Source organism: Erinaceus europaeus, chromosome 12, assembly GCF_950295315.1.
Source record: "Erinaceus europaeus chromosome 12, mEriEur2.1, whole genome shotgun sequence".
NCBI classification, from domain to species: domain Eukaryota; kingdom Metazoa; phylum Chordata; class Mammalia; order Eulipotyphla; family Erinaceidae; genus Erinaceus; species Erinaceus europaeus.
This window is the reverse complement of record NC_080173.1, coordinates 12,330,221-12,348,886: the sequence shown is the minus strand read 5'-3', so window position 1 is coordinate 12,348,886 and position 18,666 is coordinate 12,330,221. Positions and strand designations below refer to the sequence as shown.

Here is an 18,666-nt window from a genome sequence, read left to right as displayed (position 1 = left end):
GGTACATAGAGCCAGGAGGCCCCAAGCTCCTAGAAGTCACATGGCATTCTCTCCCTAGTGTCAAGGCCAGACTGGAGGTGACACCATGCCGTAGTCTCTCCCCTCCACAGGCCATGCTGGCTGGGCTGAGGCCTCAGTGGTATATCTACTCATGGAAGCCCACACCCAGCCTTGTCCCCTAGGTATGACGAAGATTCTGGAGGCAGTGGGGACGAGGGCAGAAATGAGGCCCACAAGCGGGAATGGAACCTCTTCTACCAGAAGCAGATGAACCTGCGCAAGGTACAGTAGGTATGGGTTAGGTGGGGGTCACGGCTGGTCCCCCCATTAGTGCACTCTCTGCCCTTTCTTTGGCAATGGACTGGGAGCAGCAGGGCAGAATGCCTCCCAGGCCCTTCATATCATCTTTCAGGGCAAAGACCCCAAGACAGAAGAATTTGAACCCCCAGGTAAGTATAGCGTGTGGTGTAGATGGGGGATGTCTCACGGGGGGCGGGGGGGCACAGACACACTCCCATAGAACACAGAATGGAAGAACACTGCTCCCCCAACCAGATGAAGATTGCCTCCTGAAAGAGGCATCTAGCAGGAAGATCCCCAGGCTCACTGTGAAGGTAAGAGGGGGGGGCAGCTCCTTACACCTGCCCCCAGGCCCCTCCCCAACAGCCAGGCTTCCATGACCATCTCTGGCCCTTGTGCAGGCCCGTGAGCACTGCCTGCGGCTGCTGGAAGAAGCCTTAAGCAGCAACCACCAGGCCACAGGTCCCACTGAGGGGTGAGTGTCCCACCTCATGGGTACCCAGGCTGGCCATGCTGCTACTCCTTGGGCTAATCCCCCTTTGGGGGGGATTCTTTGGGCTCCTCCTCCCTAAATGGTGACCATTCTCCTTTACGGGCTACAGCTTCCCAATGTTCTACCAGAGGCCTGGTGGGGCTGCCTACAATTGCTGAAGAACCACCAACTTTGGGGTCCCCAGTGAAATCAGAGCAGGACCCCTGTGCCCAGCCCATTCCCACCCAACCCAGGGACCCTAGAGAGAGTTCAACCAGAAGAATGTCAGGCTGACCTGATACTCTGTGCTCATTTCTGCCCTCAGACCTGACCCCCAGGCCAAGGCTGTGGAATTGGAACACGAGACATTCCGAAACGCCAAGGTGGCCAACCTGTACAAGGCCAGCGTGCTGAAGAAGGTGGGCCCTAGGCATGTGGGGAAGGGGAGAGTGCCCCCAAGTTCAAGGGAGGAAAGGGCAGTCTTACCACCTCCTCTAGGCAGCCCTGAACCCCTTCCCGAGGCCACTTCGGAGGGGCAAGCCCATCTCCCTTCCCTTGCCAGGTAGGGGGTTTTCTAGCTAACCCCCTGAACACTAGGACTTGCTCAATGTCCAGTTGCTTTCAGTCTGGAAGCCTGCTTGTGGGGACTGGGGTTTAAGAGCCAGTGTCGTCATGGGATTTCTGCCTGTCCCCACCTCAGGTGGCCGAGATCCGCAGAGCCTCCAAGGATGGGCAGCCCTACATAGGAGGCACTGCCAAGAGCCATGGTGCCCAGGCTGAGCCCCCAGAAACCAATGAGTATGACATCTGGCCAGCCTCCCAGGTCTACTCGGTGAGTGGCATCCCTGCGACCTCCATGCTCAGGTGTGGGCAAGGTGCCCCTTCCTGTGGCTGTCAGTGGGGGCACAGTCTTGCTTCTACTCCTGATATTACAGTCATGTTCCTTGGGGCCTGAGCTTCCTTCTAGGCCAGCTGTACCCTGCAGCCCACGGATCTTCTCTCCTTGATCTGGCCCCCTCCCCTCAGGCATCCTGTCCAGTGCTCTCCTCCCACATTTCCAGAAGCCCCGTGCCTGGCTGGATGCCCTCCGGGGTCAGGTGGTCATATGCTTTCGCTTCCTCCTCATAGCTCAAACACAGGCGCTTGGGTGCCGGTTTCCCCAAAGGCTCCTGCCTATTCCAGACGGCCACTGAGCTGATAGAGAAGACACAGGCCAAGGAACAAGCCCCCCAGCCTGAGAGGGGAGGCAAGCAAGAGCCCCCTGGCGGGACCCACAGTCTCCTAGATAAAGCCATCAGTGAACCTCAACCTGAGCCCAGAGGAGAGGCCCCCCAAAACAGTGCTCATTGTGGGGAAGCCTCCCCTGGGAAAGAGACCAAAGGTACCCCTCTGGACAGTTCCATTGCCAAGGCCAGGACCACCAAAAAGAAACAGCTCCTCGCCACAGCAGCCTTCAAGGACTCTCAGGATATCTCTCGCTTCTTCTGCCCAAGGGCCAAAAGCCTGCTGCCACCCTCTTCAGCCCCAGGGGTAGAAGGTGCCAGTCCCTCCTATGACAAGGTACAAGGACCCTCTGTTACTCCTGAAGACTGCAAAGGGGAGGAGGACAGAACCTTGGAACACTTGGCTGTCCCTCCTCAGACTGAGGAGTGCATCAGGGAGAGGCCAAGGTAAGGGTCTGAGTGGGCCTGGAATTCTCTGGAGCTGTTCCTAAGGTGGGCTTTGCTGGGCTCCTGGGGTGAGGGCTCTGCAGGGACCTGGAGCTCTGATGCCTTCTCTCCCCTCTGCTAGTGTCTGCCCACTCATAGATCAGGCACCCCCTGAAGACCAGCTCACCCCCATAAAGGAGACACAGAAGGCAAAGCGACCCGTACCCCAGCAGGTACCGACTGGGCCAAGGTCCTGGGGAAGGGAGGGGGCCTGGGGACCAGACCAGTGTCTGCTGCTCTGGATAAAGGGTTAGGAGAAGCACCCCTGCTCCCCACACCCCAGAGCAGCTGGGACAGGGAACAAGGGGTGCTGAGGCTTACTATTCCAGAAGGAAGGGAGGGACCAGTGACAGCCCAGCAGTGACCCTCCCCTATGGCCCTTCCTAGGAGAACCCAGAGAGCCAGATCCAGAAGAGGCCTTGCCTCTCAGTCAAGACCACGAGCGTAGCTGAGGCCATGGGAGCCATCACAGGCAGGGATCAGGATACCTCAAACCCCACAGCCCGAGGGTCCTGCCTGCTTTCAGCACCTACCATCTCCTTGAAGGAGACAGCAAATGTTGTGGTCAAGTGCCTGACCCCCTTCTACAAGGAGGGCAAGTTTGCATCCAAGGTAGGTGACTGGATAGTCCCTGTTCTCCTCAGACTGGGCATAGCTGGAAGCAGGCAGGTGGCAGGGAGTGCTGAGCCCCAGGACTGAGTGTGGTGGAAGCAGTGCCCTCCTGGGTTTCCTTACTCCGGGGTCTTGACAGGGTCACTCGGGGACAGAGCAGGAGTCTACTCTCTGCTCCTTTTCACCCTCTGCCTCCAGGGATTTTTTAAATCTGTTTTTTAAAATTATTTTAGGAAGCTAGGTGGTGGCACACCTGGTTGAGTATGCATGCTACAAAGCACAAGGCCCCGGGTTCAAGCCCCTGGCCCCCCACCTGCAGGGGGAAAGCTTCACAAGTGGTGAAGCAGGGTTGCAGGTGTCTCTCTGTCTCTTTATCTCCCCACCCTTCCTCTCAATTTCTCTTTTTCTACCCAAATAAATAAATGAATATTTTTTTTTAAAAAAAGATTATTTTAAGGGCAGGTGGTAGCGCAGCGGGTTAAGTGCACATAGCACCAACCGCAAGGACCAAGTGTGAGGAGCCCCCAGCTCCCCACCTGAGGGGAATCGCTTCACGGGTGGTGAAGCAGGTCTGCAAGTGTCTGTCTGTCTCTCTCTCTCTCTCTCTGTCTCCCCTCCTCTCTCCATTTCTCTCTGTCCTATCCAACAACAACGATATCATCAACAACTACAATAAAAAACAAGGACAACAAAAGGGGAAAAAAAGCAAATTAAAAATATATATATTATTTTAACTTTTTTTTTTTGAACAGAAAAAGCAGAGCACTGCTCAGCTCTAGTTTATGGTGGTGTGGGAGACAGAATCTGGGATTTTGGAGCCTCAGGCATGAGGGTATTTTTACATGACCACTATGCTGTTTCCCCCTCCCCGCTCCAGGAATTGTTCAAAGGCTTCGCCCGCTACCTCTCACACACACTGGCTCAGCGGCCCTCCCCAGGAAGGAGAGGTGAGTGCCTGCATTGCCCAGCTCTGACCTGGGGGTGGATGTCTGTATTCAGGGGGAAGACCGGCCCTCACATTCTCCTGCCTCAAATCTACAGTGAAGGAAGAGGCCCTCAACCTCATCAGGCAGTTTTTCCATGGCCGGGCCCGGTGTGAGAGTGAAGCAGACTGGCACAGCCTTTGTGGCCCCTAGAGAGGACCCCTGCGGCCCAGCTGGACGGACACCCTCTCTCGGATTCTGCGGTGGGCCAGTAGGGCCCCACTTTGCAATGGGGAGAGTGAGCAGGCCTGTCAGTGCTGGGATAGCATCTTCTCTCAGTGGCCTCACCCTTTCTAACTTGCCTGGTTTTGGAGGTGACCCCAGCCACCTCCCAGGTCCAGCCAGAGGTCAGTCCACCCGTTCTTTTTTGCTTCCAGAGACTGGAGTCCTTTTTCTCAGTCTTCCAGCCTCCACTGGCTCTCAGGATTAGGCCAGACACCCAGACTGGGGGAAAAGGTGCCTGCTCTGGGGGAATGGGAAGAGGAGTTGATCTCCACCTTGCGCTAAATAAGTTTCAGGGCCCACCTATCTATGGCATATGTGCCTACTCAGGGAGAACCCCTAATGCCTAGACAGCACCCACCCCATCCCGAGATGGCCGTCGCACACCCGACCCAGGTGAGAGCTCGTGGGAAGCTGCGGCTCCTGGTCAGGAATAATAAAGCCATTTGCTCTGACATGTACATACACACAGCCCTCTTCTCTCGAGTTTTATTCCTCAGCAGCTGCCTCTCCAGGGGCTGAGCATGTGTTGATGTTGAGCTGGGGCTGTGAGGGCATGCCCCCAGACTGGGCAACATCAGCGGGCCGCGCCAAGTTCCCAGGGACCTGGGCCCACTTTCCTGATAGGTGTCGCTGTAGCCGCCCCTGCCTCAGGGCCTCCACAACGGCTGCTCGGTGAAGTCCAAACCAGAGTGGTTGGTAGCACTCAGGGAGAACACTTGGGCAAGCCTTGGGCCCCTTCTAGGCCTGTGCCGCACCCCCACTCCTCTGGGGTGAAGGGGTTCACTAAACAGAAACGCTGCTGCTCTCCAGCAGGAAGGAGATAGTGTGCTTCAGCTCCTGGGCCTGTGGGACTGGCTGTCAGGGCTGGGCTCCCAGGCCAGCCCCTGCCTCCATCCGCACCCACCCCCACCTCCCTCAGGCACACCAGGCCTGCATGAGGCTCTCACCACCTCCCCCTAGCGGCCAGAGGCCTCAGCCATTCACCTGGGGCAGCTCAAACCAGATGGTCTGGGGGTTGTCCACTGAGCCATAGTTGAGCTCCAGGCCTGGGGGCGCATTTTCCTCCAGTGGGCTCAACAGGTGGAGCCGCCTCACATCACTCAGGGGGATGGAGCAGCACAGCTTCTGGAGACAAACAGGACAGCAGAACTTGGCCCTGCCTAATTAGGGCAGGGGTCAGTGCAGGTGGTGGGAGGGGAACAGCCCCACGCTGCCCAGACCCACCTGGGAGCTGGGGTCCATGAGGACCAGATGCTGACGGTTCAGTCCCAGGAGTCCGGATCCGGGCAGGGTCATCCCGCTCACCCGCAGCACGACGTACACGGTGTAGCCAAAGAGGGGCAGCCGGCTCACGGACTCTGGGGACACAGGGCTCAGGTGGGAGCTCTGACTATGGGGCCCAGATGAAAAGGAGGGGCAGGGCTGGTGGAGAAGCTGCTGTGGCCCCCTTCTCCACCCCCAGCATCCAGCCCAGCAGCCCCTGCCCCAGACCCACCGATGAAGCTGATCTGTGCTTTCTGGGGGCTGTGTCCTTGCAGCTGCCGCAGCTCCTGGACCACCAGGCTCTTGAGAGCAGCCACATGCACCTGCTGAAGCAGCGGCTTCGGCAGGTAAGCCAGCACGTCCCGCCTAGGACACAGCCTGGTCAGTCAAGGCTGGCAAACAACAGGCGCTAAATAAAGGAGCCAGACTCGGGCCCAGACACCGAACAGGGGTGTGGAGCCTGCCCTTGAAGCACTGGGGTGGGGACAGCTGTGCACAGCCACCAGGCCTCCAGGCCCCTGAGAAGTCTAAGCCAGTGGCTGTGGCCTTGATGAGAAGGGGGACGGGGACTGCAGGAGAGGCCCTTGGGCCACCCCATGCTGACGTGGGTTCCAGCATAGGAGGGACAGGAGGAGTGACAGGTTGTGTGTGTGTGTGTGGGGGGGTGCTCGCACTCACTCTGAAGGGGTGTCCTCTTGGGCCCTGCTGAGGTGCTGTAAGGCGGCCAGCCTGGCAAGCTGGGCATCGGCCTGGGCACTGACCAGGAGCTTCCCCTGCAGGAAGTCCCTCAGCACCTGAGAGAGAGCAGTGAGTGACAGCAGCGTCCCAACACCCTGGGCTTGTGGCTGCCCAGAGGTCCCCCTCCCCCGCGGCAGGGACACCCTCACTACAGGGCCAGGTGGGCTGACCTGGCCATAGTGGGTGCTGACGTAGGTGGGGCTGCTGAAGTGCAGCGGGGTCTCCCAGCCGAGCCGCCGGCTGTGCACGCTCAGATCCAGGTCCACCAGCACGTCGTTGAGGTACTCATGGGGCCGGAGGGGCCGCACCAGCTTACCTGTAGGGGAACCCTGGTCTGCAGCTGGCCTGCCTGGCTGCCAGTCTCCACAGGGACCACCTTCCCTCTGAGCACAGGAGCAGACCCAGCAGTGAGGCCACCCCCTGGGGCCTAGCCCAGCCTGCCTCCCTCCCTCCCCGCTCAGGTAGGCAGGCAGGCGCTCACCTTCCCCCTTGATGAGGAAGAGGGCAAATTCCTGCACTTCCTGCGGGTCTGTGATCCCCATCTTCCCACACAGCTCCTCCAGGGCTTCTGCTGCCACCTGGGCACAGGGCAGGGCCGCGATGGGGGGGAGCGGCTGGGGGAGGGGAGGCACCCTAGAGCCCATCTCGGTAGCCCTGTGCTCACCGTGAATGTCTGAATACTGGTCTTGTAGTCCACACCCCCGGGCAGGTGGATTATCAGTTGGCGGGTTGTTTGCCCTTTCTGCCAAGGCAGGTTGGGGCATCAGTCAGCGGACCACGGCCCCGGCTCTCCTCCTGCCTCTCCCAGAATGCCCGCCACCCGCACCCCCAGTACCAGGAACGCGCGTAGTTCATTTGGGGAGGGCAGCCGCTGGCGGCCGCCATACTTGACTGTGCGCTGCAGGTGCTCCTGGCTACTCCGGGCCAGCTCTGCAGAAAGAGTCAGGCTGCGTCACGAGCAGCTGCAAACTTCTCCCCAAGCAGCTCGGACCCCAGCAGGGAAGGGCTGCCCACAGGCACCTTGGCTCAGGCCTGACTCCTGCAGGAACTTGGTCAAGTAGGGCATCAGTGTGGTTGACGGGAGGAAGAAGCCAGTGAAGAGGCTGAGGAAGTTCCAGCCCCGAGCACAGAGTTCTCTGCAGGGCGGAAAGACGGAGCTTCAGGCTGACCAGGCCCTGGCGCTGAGCCTCCCCTCCCCCCCAAGCCCCAACACTCACGGCCGGGGGTTTCCAGTGATTTGCTTGATGACCTGGCAGTAGGTCTCATCCCTGAGGTTCTCATCTCGACCCAGCTGTGGGGACAAGAAGGACAAAGGGTAGTGGATGGCAGCTGGGGGACGGGGGCAGTGACAGTGTGCGGGGCAAGGTGGGGCAGGCCGCAGAGCTGCCGTGCAGTGGACTGAGGGGTAGTATTCGGTCAGAAAGAACCTCTAACGAGGCTGGGAGATAGCTCACCCAGAGGAGTGTATGCCTTAGACACAAGGCCCTGCGTTCAAGCTCTGGCACCGCGTGGAGCACCACAGAAGGCACCAGGAGGACCCCAGGGGGATGGCACAGTGGGGAAAGCACCGGCCTCTCAAGCACAAGGCGCTCCTCAGGTGCCAGGTGGCGCTCTGGTTCTCTTTATTTCTCATAAGTAAGTCATCGAGGAAGGAAGGAAACCCCATGCATGGTGGAGCAGTGCTGTGGCAACTCTTCTCTGTCTCTTTCTCCACTGTCCCCTCTCAAAAATAAACAAATAGGGAGCCGGTGGTGCGGCAGGTTAAGCGCAGGTGGTGCAAAGCGCAAGGACCGGCGTAAGGATCCCGGTTCGAGCCCCCAGCTCCCCACCTGCAGGGGAGTGAAGCAGGCGGTAAAGCAGATCTGCAGGTGTCTGTCTCTCCCCCTCTCTGCCGTCCCCTCCTCTCCACTTCTCTCTGTCCTAACAACGATGACATCAATAACAACAACTAATAACTACAACAATAAAACAAGGGCACCAAAAGGGAAAATAAATATGAAAAAAAAAACTTAAAAAAAAAAAACAAATAAAAAGCTGGGAAAACAGTGTAATGGTTATGCAAGAAGACTTTGATGGCTGAGGCCCCAGGTTCAATCCCCACACCACCATAAGCCAGAGCTGAATAGTGCTCTGGTGAGAGAAAGCAAGGAAGCAAGGAAGGAAGGAAGGAAGGGGAGGGAGGGGGCTGGGCCGTGGTGTAGCTGGTTAAGCGCACATAGTACTAAGCACAAGGACCTGCACAAGGATTGGGGTTCCAGCCCTGGCTCCCCACCTGCATGGAAATGCTTCACAAGTGGTGAAGCAGGCCTGCAGGTGTCTGTTTCTCTTTACCTCCTACCCTCTGTTCCTCCTACCCTCTCTATTTCTCTCTGTCCTATCGAATAAAATAAAATGGGTGGGTGATGGCCACCAGAGCAGTGGCTTTCTAGTGCCAGCACTAAGCCCCAGTGATAACCCTGGAGGCAAACAAACAAACAAAAAGTGGTAGAGACTTGCTGCAGGTGTCTCTCCTCTGTTTTTTGTCTCTCTCAATCTCTATCAAAAAGAAAGGGGCTGGAAAACTAGCTTGCTTGGATAGTGTGCTGCTTTGCCATGCATAAGACCCAGGTTCAAGCCCAGCCTCCACGATATTGAAGGAAGCTTAGTGGTCTCTTACTCCCTTTCTCTCTGCCTTTATTGAAGATAGGAATTAAGGGAGGGAGGAAGAGAAGAGAGAGAGAGGACAGCTACTGGGGAGAAAAGAAAAGGGGGGAGTCGGGCAGTAGCGCAGTGGGTTAAACATGGTGCGAAGCAAGGACTGGAGTAAGGATCCCGGTTCGAGCCCCCGGCTCCCCACCTGCAGGGGAGTCGCTTCACAGGCGGTGAAGCAGGTCTGCAGGTGTCTATCTTTCCCCCTCTCTGTCTTCCCCTCCTCTCTCCATTTCTCTCTGTCCTATCAATAATGACATCAATAACAACAACAATAACAACTACTACAATAAAACAAGGGCAACAAAAGGGAAAATAAACAAATAAAATTTTTAAAAAAGAAAAAGAAATATCAAAGTCCTCAGGGGCCAGGTGGTGGCGCACCTGGTTGAGCGCATATGTTCCAATGCATAAGGACCCAGGTCTGAGCCCCCAGTCCCCACTTGCAAGGGGAAAGCTTTGCGAGTAGTGAAACAGTGCTGCAAGTGTCCCTCTGTCTCTCTTCCTATCTCCCTCTTCCCTCTCAATTTCTGACTGTCCCTATCCAATAAATAAAGATAATTTAAAAAGAAAGAAAAAATCAAAGTCCTCCTAACTAAGGTTCTGAGGTCTCAGGTTCAATCTCCAGCACCACCATGGCGAGAGGTGAGCAGTGCTCTGGTAGAAAATAAATAAATAGCCTATGGATCCTGGTTCGAGCCCCGGCTCCCCACCTGCAGGGGAGTCGCTTCACAAGCAGTGAAGCAGGTCTGCAGGTGTCTATCTTTCTCTCCCCCTCTCTGTCTCCCACTCGTCTCTCCATTTCTCTCTGTCCTATCCAACAACGACGACATCAATAACTACAACAATAAAATAACGGGCCAAAAAAGGGAATAAATAAATATTAAAAAAATGTAAAAAGAAAATAAGTAAATAATAAGTTAGGGGAGTCAGGCAGTAGTGCAGCAGGTTAAGCACACATGGCACAAAGTGCAGGGACTGGCTTAAGGATCCTGGTTCAAGCTCCTGGCTCCCCACCTACAGGGGAGTCGCTTGACAGGTGGTGAAGCAGGTCTGTAGGTGTCTGTCTTTCTCTCCCCCTCTCTGTCTTCCCCCCCTCCATGTCTCTCTGTCCAATCCAACAACAATGACATCAATAACAACAACAGTAATAACTACAACAATAAAACAACAAGGGCAACAAAATGGAATAAATATTTTTAAAGATTTTATTTATGATCGCACCAAAGTAAAAGACTCTGGGGTGGGTGGGTGGGGAGAATACAGGTCCATGAAGGATGATAAATGACGTAGTGGGGGTTGTATTGTTAAATGGGAAACTGGGGAATGTTATTCATGAACAAACTATTGTATTTGCTGTTGAATGTAAAACATTAATTCCCTAATAAAGAAATAAATTTAAAAAAAAAGATTTTATTTATTTATTTACTTATTTATTTATTTACGAGAAAGCTAGGAGGAGAAAGAACCAGCTATCACTCTGGTACATGTGCTGTCAGGGATTGAACTCAGGACTTCATCCTTCAGAATCCAATGTTTTATCCACTGTGACACCTCCCAGACCACACAGGAAATAAATAAATATTTTAAAATATATATTTAAAAAATAATAAGTTAGGTGGTGGCACACTGGGTTAAGTGCACATAATATAAAATGTAAGAATCCGTGCAAGGATCTCAGTTCAAGCCCCTGGCTCCCCACCTGCAGGGGGGTTGCTTCGTAAGCAAGTCTACAAATGTCTATCTCTCTTCTGTCTCCCCTCCCCTCTCAATTTCTCTCTGTCCTATCAAAAAGAAAAAGAAAAAATGGCCACAGGAGCAGTGAATCTATATTGTAGGCACCGAGCCCTAGAGATAACTCGAGGCAAAAAAAAAAAAAAAGACAATGCACAAGGACCCAGGTTCAAACCCCTGGGCCTCACCTGCAGGAGGAAAGCTTTACAAGTGGTGAAACAGTGCTGCAGGTGTCTCTCTTCCTTTCTATCTCCCCCTTCCCTCTCTATTTCCTTTTATTATTATTCTTATTATTAATATTTATTTACTGGATAGAGACAGTCAGAAATTGAGAGGGAAGGGGGTGATAGAGAGGGAGAGAGACAGAGAGACACCTGCAGCACTGCTTCACCATTTGTGAAGCTTTCCCCCTGCAGATGGGGTCCTTGCGCATTATAACGTCCGCTCAACCAGGTGCGCCACCACCTGGCCCCCCTTCTCTATTTCTGATTGTCTCTATCCAATAAATAAAGATAAAAATTAATAATTAAATAGGATATTTAAAAAAGCAAAGAAAAAAGTCCTGACCAGGGGCTACGGCGTGCACTGGGATCTGGCTGCACTGTCCTCTCCTGACCCCTCCCTTGCCCTCTGGCTGCAGCAGGGCAGGCCAGAGTCTCATCCCACCAGACTGGAGCTCGGGAGACTCGGCCTACTTGCCTCCCACATGCTTGCTTAGTCCTCAGCAAGACCCTGTACGTGACTTGAATGCGTCGTGAGTAAGGGGAGGAGGGCAGGCGCTGGGCACACAGCTTGTGCTCACCTTCAGCATCTGGTAGAGGAGCTCCAGCTCATCCTTGCCCCTGGGCTTAGACTGATCCCCCATGAACTGCATCAGAGCTGCAAGGGAGCAGGACAAAGATCCCAGTGAGCTGGGCTGGGAGCATGGCCCCAGCTCCCGACGGCGTGCACAGCCTCCCCTGCCGCCTGCTCTGCTCAGGGCAGAGCAGTGCTCTTGGCATTATAGAGAAACAGAGCTGGGAGTCTAGCGCAGCGTGTTAAGCGCACGTGGTACAAAAACGCAAGGACCCGCGTAAAGATCCCAGTTGGGGCCCCCGACTCCCCACCTGCAGGGGAGTCGCTTCACAAGCGGTGAAGCAGTTCTGCAGGTGTCTCTCTTCCCCCCTCTGTCTTCCCCTCCTCTCTCCATTTCTCTCTGTCCTATCCAACAACAACAATAATAACTACAATGATAAAACAAGGGCAACAAAAGTAAATAAATAAATATTTAAAAAGAAAGAAAGAAACAGAGCTAAGATGTTCCATGAGCACTCAAGGTCTCTCATGCTGCTGTCAGCTTGACCCAGCACTACCTTCCAGCCCCCACCCCACACCCCTGGGTGGGTGAACTGCGTCAGGGCCACCAGTGAGCTTCCCTGAGACAAGGTGACTTGACATCTAGGTATAAGGCACCAAAGACAGGAACCCAGGACGCTGGGCCTGCTTGCCTCGGAAGCTCTCCACAGCCTTCTTGTTGGCGTCCTCATCACTGAAGCTGATGAGCGATTGCTGGATGGGTTCCTGTGACCAAAGAGGCTGGGTTGTGGAGCTGGGCCCCTTGGGGGCCAGACGGCAGGCTCACAGCCCCATTTCCCCAGCCTGACCTCCTTACCTTAGTGTAGCGCACAAGGCTAGCTGTGCTCTTCCCCTCGGTGCCTCCACCCACCTGGCCCAGCCTGTGGAGACAGCATGGAGGACAGCCTGCTTGCTGGTGCCTATCAGCCCTGGCTGTGTCGGGAGGGTGCCAGGAGCACTGGCTTGCTGGTTCTACACAGGGAGGCCCACTTCAGGGAGATGAGGACCAGATGGGCAAGGGGTGGGTCCCAAAGTACTCACAAGGCCTGGGGCTTCCGGAAGTACTTGAGGGCAAACTCCTGCATGCTGTAGTCTTGGGATTCCACAGGCAGTGAGAGGTAGATGCCAGAGGCAGGCAAGCTGGTGGCCTCTGAGTCATTGCTGTAAGCCTGGCTTCTTTGGACGTGGGCAGGGTGCTGACAGCATAGGAGACCTAGTCCACCCAGCTGCCCATGGGACTGTCCACCAGCCCTGTCCCAGCCTCTGCCCAACCAAGAGCAGGCAGAGTGACCAGAGTGAGCATACCACCAGAGACCAGGAAAGTCCAGAGCTGTTTATTGAGCATCTGCTGGGGCGGCACTGATCTAAGTACCACGAGGGACACACAGGAGGGGTGGCGGCCCTGCCCTGCCCACAGGGAGCTCAGTCTTGCTGGGGAGACATGGCAACAGGGAGAGGGGAGGGGCGGTACCAGAGCCAGTGCTGCCCAGCAGATGGCAGGCAGGCTGGTCCTCATCCTTCCTTGAATGCTAGTTTGGCCCAGCCTCCGCCTGTCCTGTCTTCCTCACCTCCACCGCTTGTGCTGATCCTGGCTCTGCACGATTCTTGCGCTGGCTGTGTCTCTGCTCAGGTGCGAAGGAGAAGTCGGGAGCAGCGGCAGGCTGGACTATGTCGGCAGGAAAGAGTCCAGAGCGGCCTCCGGTGGAGCCGAACTGCCAGCCTGTGGGCAGCCAAGGACAGAGTCTCAGCCTCCAGCCCTCTGCCCCGAGTCTGTGCCAGCCGCTGGGCCCAGCACCCTCACCCTCCACAACCTGGGTCCACCGTGGCCGCCGGCAATAACTTGATGAGCTCCCCACGGTGGAAGCTGAGGAGGCTGCAATCATCTGTGATGTAGCTTCGCAAGGCGATCACATAGCCGGAGTCCTGCAGGCGAGCAGGTGAGTGGGGGTGGGGTCCCTGTCTTTTCTGCCCCACTGGCTCTCCCCTGGACCTCCACCTCCACTCAAGGACATAGGCTGAGCTCCCAGTCCCGCTCCAGGCAGCTGGAGGGCGTTTGCGGATGCGGAATGAACCAGAGAGGGTGGGGGTGATGCGGAGTCAGGGGGACCCCCAGCCAGCACAGGGCTGCTGCTTGCCTTTGTCTTCTTCTTTTAAAATTTTTATTATTTATTTTCCCTTTTGTTGCCCCTGGTTGTTTTATCGTTGTTGTAATTATTATTATTGTTTTTATTGCTGTCATTATTATTGGATAGGACAGAGAGAAATGGAGAGAGGAGGGGAAGGCAGAGAGGGGGAGAGAAAGACAGACACCTGCAGACCTGCTTCACTGCTTGTGAAGCGACGCCCCTGCAGGGGGGGAGCCGGGGGCTCGAACCCGGGATCCTTACGCCGGTCCTTGCGCTTTGCGCCATGTGCGCTTAACCCGCTGCGCTACCGCCCGACTCCCACTGCTTGCCTTCTTGAGCTCACTCAGGAACAGCTCGATCATGGCCTTGATGGCACCTGCCCGGCTGCTGTGCAGCACCAGCTGCTCACCCTTCAGCGACAGCTCCAGGGTTGAGTGGCCCGTACATGTTACACTCAGCACCTCGGCAAAACTGAGCCCAGGAGCAGGCATGAGCTGCAGGGTCCTGCCTTCTCCTGCCACCCCCTTCCCCGGCCCAAACGCACCTGTAGGAGCAGAGAGTCTTCAGCTGGTCAGGGTGGAAGCTGGGGCCTTGGGTCACCTTGAGCAGTCTCAGCCCACGGTGGGACACGGCCAACAGCTGCACGTCACTGCCACTCTCACCCTGCTGGGGAGGTGGGGTGTCACAGGCAGGCCCCTAGAGGCCACCATCCAGGGATGTCCTGGGGCTGCTCAGGGCCAGTCTAGTCAGCCCCTGACTTCCACTGTGATCTGGGGTTCTGCCATCTTCCTCCCTCCCCAACCCCCAGTCCCACCGACCGATACAGGGAAGATGCGGGAGAAATAATTGGCCCAGTTGTCCCGAGCAGCCACCACGATACGTTTCTTGGCACTGTCCTCAGCCATGTGGAGAGAGTCCAGGCCAACCTCCAGGTCTCCTGAGGGCACGGGCAGCCCAGGTTGTTGCCTGCTGGTTCCCTTCCATCAGGGGCCCCAAAGTGTGTATCCTCTGGTCAGGCTCATCCCCCCGAGCACCCCAGCCCCCTGACTGTAGGGTCCCCATGCCGCACCCAGCAGTTCTTTCATTCTACGCCTTTCCTTCTGGGATATCCGGGTGCAGGAATCTGCGAAGGTGTCCCGGAGGATCTGGGGGCAGACAAAGGTGGTCACCACTGGGCCCTGAGCCAGAGACACCCCCCACACCGGCAGTCCCACACAGAGGAAAAGTTGGAAACGCCATGGGCTTAGGTAGAGCAGAGGAAGGTTCCCAGCCCAGCACTCCCAGCTGCCTCTGCCCACTGTGCGTACACAGCACCCCCATCTCACTCACACCCCATGCCTGCAGAAAAGCTTCTGTGAAGGAACGGGAGTGGGGACCTGGTGGTGGGGAACCCAGTTAAGCACACATAGTACTATGTGCAAGGACCCGAGTAGTGGCACACCTGGTAGGGCACACAAGTTACTATGTATAAGGCCCTGGGTTCAAGCCCCCAGCTCCCCACCTGCAGGGGGGAAGCTTCACAAGCAGTGAAGCAGGTCTGCAGGTGTCTGTCTGTCTTTCTCTCCCACTCTTGGCCTCTTCCCTCCTCTTTCAATTTCTCTCTGCTCAATCCAATAAAATGGAAAAAGTGGCCACCAGGAGCAGTGGATTCTTAGTGTCAGCACCAAGCCTCAGCGATAACCCCGGAGGCAACGAGAAGGAACGGGGAGGGTAAGCTACACTAGAATGTGGGAGAACAGAGGCACAGTCCTGGGCCTGCCAAGCGGTTTGAGCACCACCCGCGTGGCAGACAGAATCTGCGTGTTCTGTGGTGTACACTTCACTTTCACTTCTTTTCTCTTTCCTTTTTTCTCTATTTTCATTTGTTTTCATTGGGGCTTCATCACTCCAGATGACTTATTATGGAAAGACAAAAGATGGAGAGGGGCCGGGAGAGGCAGGAAGGAGAAACCCCTGCTCTGCTGCTTGTGAACTCCCCCCCATAGGTGGGGACCGGGGGCTTGAACCCAAGTCCTTGCACATGGTAACATGTATGTGCTACTGGTAACAGTATGCACTACCATCCAGCACCTTCTCTTTTTTTAAAATATCTTATTATTTATTTATTCCCTTTTGTTGCCCTTGTTGTTTTATTGTTGTAGTTATTGTTGTTATGAATGTCGTTGTTGTTGGATAGGACAAAGAGAAATGGAGAGAGGACGGGAAGACAGGAGGGGAAGACGGAGGAAAGACACCTGCAGACCTGCTTCACAGTCTGTGAAGTGACTCCGCTGCAGGTGGGGAGCCAGGGGCTCGAACCAGGATTCTTACTCTGGTCCTTGCGTTTTTTGCCATGTGTGCTTAACCCACTGCACTATCACCCGATTCCCCCAGCACCTTCTTTTTATGATCATATCATCCATCCTGTGTAGTGCTGGGGATGATCTACTGCTGAGCCACCTTCCTGACCCCACGGAATGTGCAGTCAGTCCTCTTTAGAGGCGAGGCACGGTCCTGACTCCCAAGACAGTTGTGAGGACGAAGTAAAGGAAGGCAGGACACTAGGCAGCAGGTGTCCCATAAGCCCTGGCTGTTGTCAGGCCCTTCAGGCTGTTGTCTCTTGGCCCAGATCCTCACCTGCTCACAGAGAAGCGTGAGGCAGTAGGGATGGCTGAAGTGCTCCCGGGGGTAGAAGACCTGGAGGAGGTGAATGAGGGGAGGTGTGAGTGATGCAATTGCCGACCCATTCCTGGCTCAGCCCTGACCTCCCCAGACCCAGTGCCGAGGGGGGGGGGGGTTCTCTTTAGCCCACAGAGAAGGCAGGCTGTGCCCCCGGTCTCGTGCCCACCTCCTTGCGCAGGAAAAGCTTCCAGGGTGGGCTGACATAGGAGAAACACACACTGCCTGAGGGCACGAGCAGCTGGGTGGTGATCCCCCGGTCCTCCATGGGCTCCTTTGAGCCTGGCAGAAAAAGGGACAAAGAGCATCAGGCAGTGGAGTACCAGGAGGGAAGACCTTCACCCCTCACCCCAGACTCTCCAACAGGCCTCATCTCACTCAGTCTCCACATCCTCCTGGCTGCCCCCTCATCCGCCTCCTGCCTCCATCTTCCATCTCAGATGCTCCCTGCTGCCCCTGCTGCCCGGGGCCCTCCCCGACCATGTCAGCAGAGATGCCCCATGCTGGGTGGAGCTGTCAGGTCTGCATGGAGGGTAACCCTGCATATGACCATCTCTCAGTGCCAAGAGACCCCTGGGGTGTCCAGGCCCTGCCCTGAGCAGGAACGCGGAAGCTGAGGCCCCGTCACCCATGGATCCAAAGTCCAGAAGCCCGGGCAGCTGATCTCAACCAGGAGCCTGAGAGGCCATTGGCTGGGAATCCTGCCCTGGGGGTCCTTACCTCGAGGTTCAGCAGAAGGGATCTCTGGGTCCCCAGGTGGAGGCAGCAGGGGTGCTGGTGGAGGTGGGGGGGCCTGGGTGGTGGGCGGGGCCTGGCCAAACAGCTGCTGTAGGGGGCCCTGCTTCTCTTTGATAGAGATGGAGGCCCCGAGTCGCCGTGGGGTCTTGGGTCGAGGGGCCACAGCTGGTGGGGGGCCCTTTGCTGGGTTGGGGGACAGAGGCTGGGGAGGCACAGAGAAAGCATCTAAGCGGTGCCTGGGGGAGGGGCCATATGTCCCAGGAGTCCTGAGCAGAGCAGCAAGGTCCTGGAGGAGACGGGCAAGGGTCTCACCAAAGGGGGCGAGGTGGTCCCATTGATCCCCAGCTTAGCCAGAGCCTCATCTTTAGGGTCATTTTTCTTCAGGAAAGTTTTGGTGGGCTTCCTAGGGAAGGAAGAGGTCGTGAGGGGGGACTCTGAGTTGGAGGGGGGCAGGGCAGCCCCAACCACAAGCGGCCCCGCCCCAGCCCACCTGGTAGGCTGCACTGGCATGGGCACAGGGGCGGGGCGGCTCTGGTACATGCGGATGATGTTGCCGATCTCTCTGCTGGGCTCTCTCGGCTTTTCCTTCTTGGGTGTGGGGTCTGAGCTGCGCACCACAGCTCTGCCCTGGGGCTGCCCCCGTTCACTGCCTTGCCCTGATGCTTTGGCCGGCTCAGCCTCAGCCTCTGGTGCAGCTTTGACCCCACCTTGTGGCTTGCAGGCGGGTGGCTTCTTGGCTACCGGGAGAGGAGTTGGTGACACTGACCAGAAAGAGAGGCAAGAAATGGGGCCCAGAGAAGAACCAACGTGTCTGGGACTTCCCCAGCTCCCCAGCCCTCCTTCAGTTTTCCTACCTGCCCTGGGCTCCTCCTCCTCCTCTTCCTCCTCTTCTTCTTCCTCTCCCTGGGGGATCTGCACCTTGGCTGGAGGTTTCACCTTCTTCACCTTGATCTGCTGCTGCCCTGTAAGTGCCCCAGAGGGCCCTGGCATCACCCTGCACCCGGCACGCCCTCCCCAAAGAATAGAGAGCACCCCATTGTCCCCAGCTGGGCTGAGGCTGTGGCCGGCACCCCCAGGACACTCACCCATGTTCTGGAAATAGTCTCGTTTCTCCTGGAAGCTCTTGGGCCACTCAGACCTGTGAGGGGCTTTTTCCTGTGCGGGTTCCTCCTCCTCCTCCTCCTCCTGGCAGGAAAGGGAAGTGGAAAGGCAACTCTGCCAGTGTGTGAATTCCAGAAACCCCCACTTGACACACTGTCTCCCTTTCCTGCATCCCTGGCAGCTGTCACTTTTACCCTGGCCCCACATCTGCCCTGGCTCCAAGCAGGCAGGCACCCACCCATTCCACCTCCGGGGGAACTGAGGGCTTCTTGGACTTGGGGGCGCTGGCTGGGGTAGCAGACACAGGAGAGGCAGCTGCAGGGGCTGGGTGTGAGGCCTGGTGCGAGTGCTGCCCACTGCCTCTCTCCTGACGCATCTGCTGTTCCAAGGACAGGTTCATGGCCTGGACAGTCATCTGATGGGCCTGGAGGGGTTGGGATGTTGGCCAAGTGAAAGACCAGTCTGGGCCAGCCCCACACACCTGG

At 56.5% G+C, this 18,666-nt stretch overlaps 2 protein-coding genes across 7 annotated transcripts in view; one reads left to right on the top strand and one right to left on the bottom strand.

Moving 5' to 3' along the window:
* Positions 1-4,769, top strand: part of RECQL5 (RecQ like helicase 5) — a 46,452-nt gene extending 41,683 nt beyond the window's left edge. For 3 of the 4 annotated variants that reach the window (XM_060202756.1, XM_060202758.1, XM_060202757.1), the window contains exons 9-19: positions 183-282; positions 413-449; positions 556-614; positions 702-775; positions 1,098-1,191; positions 1,473-1,604; positions 1,901-2,442; positions 2,564-2,654; positions 2,869-3,093; positions 3,971-4,040; positions 4,135-4,769. In XM_060202756.1, the coding sequence (XP_060058739.1) occupies positions 183-282; positions 413-449; positions 556-614; positions 702-775; positions 1,098-1,191; positions 1,473-1,604; positions 1,901-2,442; positions 2,564-2,654; positions 2,869-3,093; positions 3,971-4,040; positions 4,135-4,229 (1,519 nt within the window). In that variant the 3' untranslated portion in view covers positions 4,230-4,769. The remainder of the gene's footprint in view (positions 1-182; positions 283-412; positions 450-555; positions 615-701; positions 776-1,097; positions 1,192-1,472; positions 1,605-1,900; positions 2,443-2,563; positions 2,655-2,868; positions 3,094-3,970; positions 4,041-4,134) is intronic. The other variant, XM_060202759.1, reaches the window with a different exon arrangement.
* MYO15B (myosin XVB) overlaps positions 4,758-18,666 on the bottom strand; it is a 41,236-nt gene continuing 27,327 nt past the window's right edge. Inside the window, exons 35-63 of one of the 3 annotated variants that reach the window (XM_060202754.1) lie at positions 18,420-18,605; positions 18,166-18,259; positions 17,935-18,042; positions 17,571-17,841; positions 17,393-17,483; positions 17,063-17,282; positions 16,512-16,624; positions 16,301-16,360; positions 14,754-14,829; positions 14,503-14,621; positions 14,229-14,347; positions 14,014-14,155; positions 13,370-13,481; positions 13,127-13,278; positions 12,600-12,754; positions 12,376-12,439; positions 12,212-12,284; positions 11,527-11,603; positions 7,520-7,593; positions 7,323-7,438; positions 7,138-7,232; positions 6,967-7,044; positions 6,784-6,880; positions 6,473-6,618; positions 6,243-6,358; positions 5,797-5,930; positions 5,526-5,659; positions 5,286-5,426; positions 4,758-5,144 (exon numbers count right to left, since the gene is read on the bottom strand). In XM_060202754.1, the coding sequence (XP_060058737.1) occupies positions 5,085-5,144; positions 5,286-5,426; positions 5,526-5,659; positions 5,797-5,930; positions 6,243-6,358; positions 6,473-6,618; positions 6,784-6,880; positions 6,967-7,044; positions 7,138-7,232; positions 7,323-7,438; positions 7,520-7,593; positions 11,527-11,603; positions 12,212-12,284; positions 12,376-12,439; positions 12,600-12,754; positions 13,127-13,278; positions 13,370-13,481; positions 14,014-14,155; positions 14,229-14,347; positions 14,503-14,621; positions 14,754-14,829; positions 16,301-16,360; positions 16,512-16,624; positions 17,063-17,282; positions 17,393-17,483; positions 17,571-17,841; positions 17,935-18,042; positions 18,166-18,259; positions 18,420-18,605 (3,423 nt within the window). In that variant the 3' untranslated portion in view covers positions 4,758-5,084. The other 2 variants (XM_060202755.1, XR_009552933.1) reach the window with 2 other exon arrangements.